The sequence below is a fragment of the Botryllus schlosseri genome, chromosome 11 (genome assembly GCF_051294905.1).
Source record: "Botryllus schlosseri isolate E-star chromosome 11, Bs_hap1, whole genome shotgun sequence".
Taxonomy (NCBI): domain Eukaryota; kingdom Metazoa; phylum Chordata; class Ascidiacea; order Stolidobranchia; family Styelidae; genus Botryllus; species Botryllus schlosseri.
In genome coordinates this window covers 15,248,789-15,261,554 of record NC_137246.1, presented here as the reverse complement: position 1 = coordinate 15,261,554, position 12,766 = coordinate 15,248,789, and the positions used below count along the sequence as shown (strand labels likewise).

The 12,766-nt window shown below is 40.2% G+C and overlaps 1 protein-coding gene across 3 annotated transcripts in view; it reads right to left on the bottom strand.

Annotated features, from left to right (window-relative positions):
* Positions 1-7,417: 7,417 nt before the first annotated feature.
* LOC145450787 (dynein beta chain, ciliary-like) overlaps positions 7,418-12,766 on the bottom strand; it is an 82,508-nt gene continuing 77,159 nt past the window's right edge. For 2 of the 3 annotated variants that reach the window (XM_080329292.1, XM_080329294.1), the window contains 2 exons: positions 10,870-10,959; positions 7,418-7,588 (listed from right to left, as the gene is read on the bottom strand). In XM_080329292.1, the coding sequence (XP_080185418.1) occupies positions 10,911-10,959 (49 nt within the window). In that variant the 3' untranslated portion in view covers positions 7,418-7,588; positions 10,870-10,910. Of the gene's footprint in view, positions 7,589-10,866; positions 10,960-12,766 lie in introns of all 3 variants that reach the window. The other variant, XM_080329293.1, reaches the window with a different exon arrangement.

The window sequence follows — 12,766 nt, the reverse complement described above, 5'->3', positions numbered from 1 at the left end:
CGTAGATAGCTGACCGAATCAAGCGTCTGACTTTGATGGAAGGCTCAATAAAGCTAGAAAAATTGACATTTGACACTTCACGATGAAACATCCACAGATCTTCCTTTCTAAACAAGCTCGGGCCTCCATCCGGACTGTATATCGCAAATGAGCAAGAACACGTATCGGCTTTGATTGAGATTATCATTTTCAAAACAGAACTAGTGCGCTGGAATGAATCACATTAAATACTGATACTGGTCGCAATATCTAGCGAGTTTACTATCTATGACCTGTATATACGCTTACCTGTAGGATACTATCTTCAAACTAAGCTACACGTTTTCACCCACTTTTCTCATTAGTCTTTCCGCTTGACAGTTATGCATTCAGTGGAAGGGTCGTGGCGAGTTTAGACGTTTCGCATTAGGTGTCATAAATAATAAAATCGTGTCAGAATTACCTCGACATTATGTCGCACGATTGCCGAAGAAGACGCGAACCATCATTGCTTACATGAGTCTTGCCCGATCAATCATGCGAGCGACCATTCTCTATTTTGAAACAATCACAGACAAAAGTCGCGTAAGATGCTTGCTAGATATCAAGCACAAGTATGCATATTAGACACATTTCCGGTGCAGTATTTGGTCTCAAATATCACAGAACCACATATATTTTACAGATTCATAATTTTTATTCCTTATTTCGAACAATATACGGAATCAGATATATCTGCACAATTAGCGTATCACGCACAGTATGATAAGCAATTAAATCTAGGATTTGGCATGCTCTCTGCACAGACGACATTTGGTATGCCAAAGTATAATATTATTAATATTTATCAGAAAATAGATCTACCGCTATAAAAATAGATTGCTATAAAGACTTCTCATTAGAAATATGGCCAATTAGTGGCAGGATACATAATTTGACCAATATTGCATGTTGAATTGTCTATTGTTGCAGCACAGCACGCAAGATATTCTTCCACTGCATACCAGTGATTTTTGTGGCTCTTTACGCCAAAGTTTTGAATTGTTTTGATTTTGGACACATCAGCACCATTAGCCACTAAACGTTCGCTACCGATAGTTTCTGAAACCCAACGTAGAGAATTTATTATTTATTATTTGAGTTATGTGATAATTTAAAAATGACATTTTAAACCTTTTCCTCACTACTTTAAGATTACAATAACTGGCTAGAAACTACTAGCCTATGTTGCGGTGTGTGGGCTTATATTTGTTGTCACTAGTCGAAATGATTCGGTGCATTAGCATTATCATTGGGTGTGCATTTCTGGTTTACAGCATTGGCCGGATTCAAATTTTGACCGTCGGTTCTATTGTACAAAAAGTGATTGACAATAACCGGTATTCCTAACCGGTTCGCTGATCTTATAAAATGTCGTGAGGTTGTTTTATAGAACCGGCATGAACCAGCTGAATTTACGGTAAATTCGGGCCAAACTGTTTTCGCATTTCCGAAAGTGTTTCCTCCCTTACATCTATCTATTGTATATACCTGTATGTTCGGACAGAGAGTACATGCTCTTCCGAAAAATTTCACAAGCCATCTTGCATTGATGCCATATACAGTGGCGCACGAACCAGACTAACTAGAGAAAGATTAAACTGAAACAGACCATAAGGGTCTAGCTGCTGACAAATGTTATTGGTTGATAGCTAATTAGGTTTGGCGTATTGCTGCTAATCGAAGTACTGTGAAAAATACAACCATATTGTAGTACTGTACACTGTACAGTAGGGCTGTTCAAAAATAACTTTTTTTCCCGGATTCCAGCCATTCAGTGATTAAATTGTCAGGTTACCCTAAAAAACGCTGCACACCAAATTTGGTTCAATTCTAACAAGTATAGGGCTCCGCGGATCCAATTAAAATTTTTAATTTATACAGGAAAATTCAAAAAAAAAATTTCGAATTTTTCTGTCAACCCCATGAAATTGTTGAGCTGTCTTCAGACACGATGCAAAAAAATTGACTCAATTTGGACTAGTAGAAGTGGAGTTATTGGAGTTTTTCGTTGATAATCCTCAGATGATCCTTGATTGGTGGATAATACGAACCAAATATGGTGTGCAGCGTTTTTTAGGGTAACCTGACAATTTAATCACTGAATGGTTGGAATCCGGAAGAAAAAGTTATTTTTGAACAGCCCTACTGTACACTTGTACAGCCGTGTACACCACCAATTTCACACCAACACATTCGCATTTCTTCGTGTTATGAGAAAGAGGAATGGCATAGGAATGCCAGGAGAAAATGCCCAGCCCAGCAAAATATGAAGATGAAAAAATAGCGTTTTGATTTTTAATAGTACGCTAGGTGCAATGGCCAGCTTATGCCCCTCTCTGTTTTCGTTCGTCGTTGTAACGTCACCGGTGTTTATTATAATACGCGATATTACGTATATGCGCTAATGCATCCTTGAATCATGTGAATCATGATGCCGTTGAAATTCTTTTGCTCCTAAAATTTTTCAACTGCCATATTTTTATTCTGGCTACGCTATACATATGGTGAGATTTTTAAATGATTCTGGTTAATCATAGGTCAGAGTATATGCGGAGAAGCGAAGTGATGTTTTCGTGTGCCCATTGCTCTTGTGATTATTGCGGCGCTTCTTCCCCGACTTGTTGCCCACTTCTGGTGTAGACCATATAATTAATTCAGATTAATAGATTTCAGATCATTGCAGATGCTACAATATCTAAGGCGTAAGTTTTCTAAATTTACATCTCTTCTTATAGATTTCACTAGCAGGGAAAAATGATATACTGAATTATGTGATGAAAAATGTATCATCGTCCAACGCTGTGATTTTTTTGTGTATTTTTGAGCGATTTGTTATAAAATAAAATCATATTTGTTGATGAATTCTGAAAGAAATATTCGCTACAGCATAACCAGTTGAATAGAAAAAAATTCGAGTTTCAATCAATGACAAAAAATTCACGATTGAGATATTCAAATGGACCGAATGCGGAGAATATTATAGGAAAATAAAACTATGAACTGGTTTCGCCGAGTTGTCATAGCAAAATTTATAGTTATAGTAAGGAATGCGTACGCCTAGAGCAGAGGTTGTTCAACATTTCGTACCGCAGATCCCTAAATTTCTTTTAGGTTTACGTGATCTCCTTTTGCATTAATCAGATAAAACGCAATGAAATTGAACTGAATTGGTAACAGCGCCAAGCGACATAAAATCAATGCGAATAAACTAACGAAGGTGAGGAAGGTGGCCCAGTTGACATCTATAGCCTGTCTCCAACTGATAGGATTTTACAATGTTAATTTAGCGGCAAATACAACTATGTCCAAAGTGGCGTAAGAGACCAACATAACAAGAGAATAAGATCCTAGAAATCATCAGCGTTAATTTCTATTTTAGGTTGTATTATGCTTGCTATTATAATCGATAAGGTGACAAAAGTTTATTATTTTCGCAATAGAAACACGGAAATGTTTATCGTCCTTTCATAGATTACTTAAAACTATATTCCGTGGATTCCATCAATTAAATAAAGCCTGATGGTCCATAAAAATGTAAGTAATAAAAGAAGGGTGGGCAGGGAAAATGAAATTTAGTGAACGCCGTGGAAGTTTACTGCCTATGCTATCCATACCCAATAAAATCGCACTCAATTATATTCAATAAGATATCACAACTGCGCCAACGCTTGGCGTAAATGTCAATCCTCCAACAATACATATTCGGACTTTCTTTCTGTTGAAAAAAAAATGACGTTCGCAAAAATATACCCTCTGAATGCCGGCCCCCACCTGTAAGTGGCACGCATCATTACTTCAAGTGCATAATCTGACCACAACCATACAATTTGATATGACAGATCAAATTACACATTCACAGATGAGCCATATTTAAAGCAAGTACCCGTGTACAGAATGGGATTTTAGACACGCGCTGCGTATCTGTAAATTGGATTATATTATCCGTGATTAGGTCGATACTGTATAATAATATAGGAATGAAAAGTTGATATTCTTATAAGCTTAACGCCAAAAACGTCTCTATATCCATATGGTAGTAAATTTCCGAAAAAAGCGAAAACTTGCGGTGTTGGTCCAACATACGGACAAAATTAAATCACGCGGAGTTTAGGAGAAAATTACAGAGCACGCCGGGTTACTTCCAGATGAACTTCACCCGCCTTATCACCCGACCGCATGTTAAATTTAATTGAAGGAGGTGTCTTTATTGCATTCGCATCGCAAACGCGTAGAAACAAGGACTTATGAGCGAAGCGGCGGACTAATTGAGAATTGCACAACGATGGCGAACTCCCTGGCGAATATCAATAATCCAATCTATCACAAACCACATCTGATACTCTAAACGATATTTGAGTTTTGTAAAGTAAGCTAAGTGTGGAAATGCTCGCGAATGTATAATAGCTTATATACAATTTTTATATGCATTGTGATAATATGTCTCAGGTAAATATATTTAAGTATCTATCTAATTGGGATACCGATAGACATATGAACATTGTTCACTTCATGTTAAATCACATACTGAATACATTTCCTTGAATGCAAACACGTAGTTTGAATTTGATGCCAAATTATGGAGTAAGTCGTTGCACAAGGCAGGTGGGGAATATTACCTCGGAAAATACGTTGGCCTGATATCAATTTAAAGTGCCCGAAAAAGCACAATTATCGTAATACGCTACTGTAATAATTTTCGTAAACAGATATGTGATTCACCGTGTCCACGTGCATAGGCAATGCGTATTGTATTCGGGCCTTTGGGGGCTATTGTAGCCTACATGATTTGTCAGCAAAATAGTAAAATTGCAAAATTTCGCCATTTGACTCACCATAGATATCGGACTAAAAAAGGCACGATATGACAGCAAATGGGTCTATATAGCCTACAGATATATAGTGAAACTGGTCATTTTTCTATTTTTCATAAATTCGGTTATCAGAGTTCAAAGCTTGGGATCTTTTCCAACATTCCAAGGAAAGAACACAAAATCCAGAAGGCAAACCGTGTGAAATCGTGAAGGGTAATGTAATTACCGGACTTACAAATATGATAAAAGAATAGCACGCGTACAATCCACTACGACCGATATGAAAATCGCCATTTTGTATTCATACCGCGGCATAGCGATAAAACGCCAGCCCCACACGCAGTGCAAATGTCGAAAGTTGAACATCTCAAAAGATAACTCTACATGAGGCTGTTGCTCAATGAGGTGGGCATCCGTTACCGCGTGAGTGGCGAGTTCACCGACAGTTTACCAAAAAACGTTACCGACATGTGCCTTGCATCATGCCATAACCATCGAGAATAAAACGGAAAACTCGAAAATCATGCCGATACCGAGATGGAATGGCAAAAGGACGCATTAACCGCTTGTCAAGTACGAAGGAGCGGCGGTATATCAAATTCAATCATGCCTTCCCAGGGGACACGGCGAGAAAAGGAGCATTCGAAGTCGGACCCCTTGATGAGAAAAAAATTGACCGTGCCTAAGAATAGGCCTATGTGGATACCTTGTCGCCGATTGAACCTAGTGACACGATTTGTGATTAATTATTTCACATCGACAAATGTACAGAAATGAAAGCTGTCGAACCGCATCGTCGGTTTCCTCCTTCATAACTTTAGCTCCTTGGTACGACTCGGAGACAAACATGCGATCCCTGGTAGCCTACAGCTCAAGAATAACTAAATTTCAAACCAGGATATGCGTCGCATCTATCAGGTCGATTAGGACAATTTGCAGCTTGTGTCCCAAATCATGGGTTGGATGCTATATGGTCATGATGGGTATACTAATCGTTAATACTTTTCGACACGGTTTTTAATCGCTTCTAAATCCTAACCGAATCGTCACGGTTGCTAAGAAGAAAATGACAGGTAATTCTCTACCCTTGAGATTAGTCGTTCCGGATTGGAGTAGGATCGCATTGGTCTGTATAGTACTCGAATGGGAAGCATTCCATAGATTTGGCAAGAGTGCAGAAAACAATATTTCTTTGTTAATTCCCGTCGTGACTGAAAACTCGAAAAACACGGTAATGTCCTGCGTTCCCTGGAGAGACGTAGCTGTCATATCGCCATCTGAAGATAATCCTTGCTCAAAATATCTCTACTTGGTTGATTAAAATTCATTTTTGTAGCGACGCTATCGCCATCAGATAAATCAGCGCCGGTGGACGCAGTTTCGATCGGAACATAAATTACTTTCAAGTCAAAGGAAATATAGATCCAGAACGGAGGCTAGTCTCATCATGCACGCCAACTGAGTTTGTGCTACGCCACTCCTACATACGTCTGTCTGGTGCTTGAACTCCAGCGATATACCAATTGAATTTAAATGAAATTACGGCGGTTCTGGTGAAACCGATGCATTCGGACATTCACGATTCATAGCACATGTAATAATATAAAGTTGTATAACTTCGTAGTTGTTTTTATTATATGTTATGTTCATATATCGTATGATTAAGTATCAAATGCTGCTAACTTCTGGATTGCGCTTGGAAACGGTTAGTGGCCAACCAAATGTCGTATCCGGTACGTTTAATGTGTTATGTGAGTGTTATGTTAACTTAAACTCAATAATCCATGTTCCGCGCAGTTACCCGTTGGTGCAACTCTTATAAGAATCACCAACTCTCGCAGCATATACATTAGGGTTGCATTTACAACAAACATGTTTAACACAAGGCCCTTATTTAAAACATATTTTTTATTGTTTTTTTTAAAGCCATGATGTCACGAATATTCAATTGCGATGTCACAGTGGACTGACATTGACGATTGAAAATATAGGGTAAATATAGCTCCGTTGACGAAATATCTACGTACTATAGCTGTTGAACCGACTATTTTGAGGGTTCCAACCATCCCATATCGTATACGTCGGCTATTGGGTGATAATCGTCCGTAGGCTCATACAACATGTTTTTGGAAAGTACTTACACAATTATGGCTTAGGATACAACTTGAAAAAAACAATTTTTTTAAAGGCCTTTGTTTTAAATGCAGCCCTAATAGACATATTAGTATCCGAATATATTCATTGTAATACATGTAATATTGGTGTCTGCGCTAAATGCGTGAATATGTGACGTGTGGATTTGTTACCGATATCTTTTCCAGCAAAAGCTCCCACTACCAGGCTTCGTAGCGTTGGAGACAGGCTATAAAATTTGGAAAAGTCGTAAAAGCTGTTACGTTGAAGCAGGGCCGTAAAGGACAAGAGTCGGGCGGCTACTTTTACAATTGATCCAAAGGTGCGGCTCATGCGTTTCGGCGAAGTGTTCAGCAAAATAGTCTCGATCGCAATATCAGAATTCTTCAAATCCACCGCGGAACGGTATGATGTCGCATCGCAAACGAGTCATGGCCGCCAGAGAGATCACATTTTAGAATAGAATCATTTATTCCCAGATCACAGTGAAATACTTGTGTTACAAATCAGATAGTAACTACCAACTAATAGACACTCATGTACACGATAAAAGCCAGAAAATATGTGAAACAAAGTGTGACGATATGTCTTCTCGAGTCCGATCCCGTTAGAAAGTTGTAGATCTGTAAATTAATAAAAAAGTTGAATAGAAATAAATTATAAAAATACTTTAATGGTATCCCATTTTGACGAAGGTGTAGAGCACTCAGTGTAGAAGGTTCTGATACAAGCCAGTCTGACTTGATAGCGGACAATAATCTCATACAACAGGTGACATCATGATGGAATGAGAAAAATCTCCACGGATTTCATGGATTAGTCGACACCGTAATTGGAAAGTACGTACTAAACTCGACTCGATCATTCACTCTTCGACAAAGCACCATAGCATTATATTTCTGTGAAGTAACCGCCGAATGCCGCTGCCCTATCGAATGCGCAGGTGTATATTGTGTATACGTCGCGCCAGACGCTTGCTACAGGCATATACGCCATATGGGTTATTTAAAGATCTTTACCTGGACGGATCTAGGTGTTCAATATCAAAATTATAGTTCAACACGATCAGCTAAGTTGTGGTTCTGGTTTCGGTTCGTTCATTTACTATTTATGTCATTTAAAAGCAACACAAAATTGCGATACAATGAAAAGATAGGAATGTTTCGAATCAACTTGGAGTATAGTCTTTCAATCAGACACCCACCTTGGTCGGGAGCATGTAAATACGAGGCATGCACATTGAAAGTGAAGGAATAGAAGATGAAATAGGAAAGTCAAAAAAGAGCGTGACTATCCCCAATCGGCCCCCCGAAAACACTGTTACAATTATCCAGAGTGACATTAATAAAGAGTCGCAGTCTGCCAATTGTCTTCGACTTAATCCGGCAGTACAAGACACCGCTAGAACGGGTCTCAGTGGGGATATCAATTTGTCGCGTGGCGACGTGGGACTCCCGTAAGTCAATTGAATACAGAAATCCAATCGCAAGATTAATTACGCGATGTCACAAATAAGAGGCACCGCGCGGCCAGGGAATAGGTATCGAATAGACTTGCGATTGCGGGCTCTGTCACGGTTACCGTAATTGGATGCAAGCGGCGTCGCGGTACCAAATGGATTTACGCATGAGCTATCGCCTGATTGCGCCTTACATCTATTTCCATGTAATCTGCCGGTTAATCACCGCAGCAATACTGCAGAAAACTATCGATTAGTTAGCGGGGATTGGAATAGCTTTACGTATGCGAGGGCAAGATAGGGGAAGGGGTCTAGCCATGGACAAGGGTTTGGGGGTTACCAGCAGAGGTGATCAGTAACGTCGTACTTCTACTAAGTCAAGTGGTTATGATTTTAGACCATTTCTAATTCTACTTAATAACAGTTTTCAGAAATTTTCAATGGAAAACTATGCCTAAACTTGATTTTATACTTACTTGGGAGTCGCTACTTCTATATGTATTTGAGTAGAATTTACGAAGTTGCTTCTACTCCACTTGAGTACCAACTACCAACGATGAGTACTTTGGTCACCTCTGACTACAAGTGACTTCGACACTCCATGTTGAATTTGGCACCTGATGGCAGCCCATAATCCAAACGTTAACCTAAACCCTAATCCATACCAATTAAGTGCCGAGTGCCGAATTCACCAAGTGTATAAGAGTATATCAGACACTTCACGCTCATATCAAGTGAAACATTCATTTGCTAATTTGTTACTACAATATTGATGTATCGCTTACAGTTATTACATTTCTAATGTCGAAGTCACTGTCAATCGGAATGGGTCTTTGGAATAGGCTTGAAAATGTAGGCAATAAACCGACGGAACAGATACGGAGCACAGTCTTTTCCCCGCCAGCGCCAGAGGATGAAGAATGTCGGTTACAACAAAAAAATCAGTAGCTCTGAATCATTTCGATAGCACGCAAGTACAGCGTCAGCTACGTATTTGAGGAGTAAAAAGAAGCGATGACGCTAAACTGCTCATGCTCATTGTCGCCGCGAAAGCAACAGCTACGCAAATCAACTTGATAGTCAATACAAATGCGAGTGATGGGGGTCTGGCAAGGTGGAACCTGAAACTCGGAAACGCGAGTATCCTCCGGTCGAAAAGTACAAATGTAGATCCAGATTCCGTCAGAGGTGGTCAAAGTGATGCCATAAAGTTCTACTCAATTACATGTAGAAGTAGCGAACTCTGAGATATGTACCGACTACTGCAACTGGAAGGAGTGAACGACAGGCCTGAAACATACTCACGTAAAAGTAAGTAGTTCCAGGAAGTAAATCGGGTCGAGGGTTGTAAACATATAGCAGGTAATCCCGTGTGATTATGGTTACGTTCAAAATGGACATATGTATCTCTGCGACTAACGTAAGATAATAATTAATGTTAGTATTATTAGGTTTCGAAAGTATCTTGAATACGGGGGTATTCGGCCTATTTGGCTCGGCTGTTATGACAATTTCAGTCATAACTGAGCAGGGTTGTAATAAATCGAGTCACGATTTTTTGGAGACTCGACTTGACTCGGGTCATTTTTTCAAATGCGTAAAATGACTCGACTTGAGTCAATTTTTGTATTGACTCGACTTGTGCTCGAGTCATTGTGCATGACTCGAACCAAGTCACATGACTAGAGACTAGGACGGCCAAGACAGACATTTCGTTGCAACTTCTAAGTATAGTAAAGTCACCACATTATCGGTATTTCGTCTATCAGTCCTGATACTTGGAAATAGGGCCAGAAACTGATAAAACTGAGGAAAATGACTATATTATGAATGCGAGCCATTCTATATAGCTCGAGCAGAGTTGAAAAAAGTGGGTTGAACCGGATTGAATTCAAAACTGAACAGTGAACACAATGACTTGGAATTGGACTCGAGTCATAATCATAACACAATGACTCGGGCTCTCCCTCTACTCACTGACTTGGACTTGACTCAGTGGTGAATTGAAAATGACTCGACTTGACTCGAGTCAAAACTATAAAAGTGAGATTGACTTGTGACTCGGAGCCTTGAGACTTGGTTACAACCCTGTAAAAGAGATACAGGCTTATCTCAAAACTACTTTCTACTTTACCAAATTGAAAACGTAAAAAGTAGAAGTGGAGTAGCCTAAAACATAATCGCTTGCTTAAGCTGTACTTTGTACAGTTAGGTTATGCCTATTTAAAGCCTACCTAGTTAAAACCTACTTGGGTACGGAGTACTCCGAAGAAGTTGCAGTACTTAATTACTGACCGTCTGTAGAGTCAGTACGAGATCAAATTTCATGATACTGTACTGTACAGTAACATTACCAACGTATCACACGGACAGCGCATAATATTTCTGCCAATTAGCGACAAAATCAGTGCTTGAATCTAGACTCGTTATAAGTCGTATAACTACCTTGGTACGCTTTGGTGAATGCCACCTCGCGGCTTTCGGATTTAAGCTGTAGAATCCGTATCCAAATCACGTTTCTCTTCCTTTTGCGACCTGTGATTTTGAAGACAGAAAGTTTGTCACGTATATTTGATGGTGCAAATCAAGGTTATCTCATAGCCAAGGGTACCACATACGTCCGTTTCTACGCTACCATATATAAGGGCAAGTATTGTGTGACTTTCTATTCGGGTTAAGTGACGTCCGGATGTCCAGTTGTGCGATGTGGATACCGGAAGGAAAATTGACGCGGCGGCAAACCACTTCAAATAAGGTGTGACGTCATGCATATATCGTGACGTAAATCACAGAATGAAATACAACGAAGCAAAATTGTAACCTTTAGCTCAATAGAGCCTCGCCCAGAGATAGTCAGTAACGAATTACTTCTACATTTCGGGAGAACTAAGGTTGGTCTTGCCTGCATGTGCTACTTACTGAAGCAGGTATGAATTTATACCACTTCTACGCAACAGGTTTCATTTTTAAATTTAAAACTAGACCTGGAATACTCAATTTTTTACTTCCTTGAAATTGCTATTTCTACTTGTACTTGTACTTCTACTTCTATACTTGAGTACCAGCTATTAACAATATGCGCAGTGCGCACCTCTGGCCTTGTCATCTGGCCCACATGACATGTACATTGTACAATACACATGCAAACCTCAAACGAACGAACTTACGATTCCGCGAGAAAACGATCACTTCAAAAGGTCCTGGGCGATAAAACAACTAGATTACATCTATCCAACGACAGGAGTCATGTTAATTTCTTACGATTTCAGTCACCGCTCGTGATTGACGCGCGTGTAACAGCTCAAAAATATTTATTCTGCTATCGAACGTCTTTACGCAAAGGCAGATAAAAGGTACTGCCTTACTGGAATCGGACGATAGCAGATAAGAAAACGACGACCGAATGAGGTTAAACCGACATGACAATCCGCCAACTTCGGGCAAGGGAGTCGCTAACCAACGGACCAGAAAACCATCGTCAGAAAGACTACCAAACGCCTTCAAAGCTATCAAGGCAAGCGACGCGAATCGGTCTCATAAAGGCGCGCACGGCATATTAAAAACATCAACTTCGGATAACACTCTCGTGTTAATTCAAGCGAGCGAAAGTTGTCGGCGCATTCCGGTAGCGATTTCGCCCCTAATTATAACGCGCCGTCGGCCGAAGGTTACGAAAAGTTCACGGAGTCATAACAAGGCCCGCGGGATAACGCCGAAGGACACGGACAATTGAAACACCAAACAAGCTATCGCGAATGTGATTCGGCTTAGTGGGCCGCCGGGCCTCGGAAAGTATATATACACACCGCCGTTTTGAAACGGGCCCGACGGAAAAGGCGATGTTCAATGCCGACATTTCAAGGCGGGTGGCGAGTTATCAATCATAGAACACAAAACATCTCACGTTTCGCTTCGTTGTATATCGACATGATTCTATGTGAGCCAAACCGAAATCAGCAATCGAATTGAAGTGGACTTGCATTTCTGACAACAGCCATTAGTATTACGTCACGCGCACCACTAGATAACGGCAAGTAGGATTAGCCATTGTTTCTATAATTTACGCAGCAATTAAAACCAACCGCGGCATCAAAATATAGGTTTTCGCACGAGTGTTCAAGTAGCGTTGGCGTTCGCGATAGAGGGGAATAGGCCTGGACAGCGGCGGAACGGATGTTGCCTAAAGTCGGGCGTGCTTGGCGTCATATTCCAGCGCAGATGTCTACAGAAGCGGAGTTAATGAATTTTTAAAGTAGCCCAGGTTCGCGTGGGAATCTAATCGTGACCTCTCCATCAAATTTATACCACAGCGACCGTAACGGACATGAGAAAATTTCGGGCT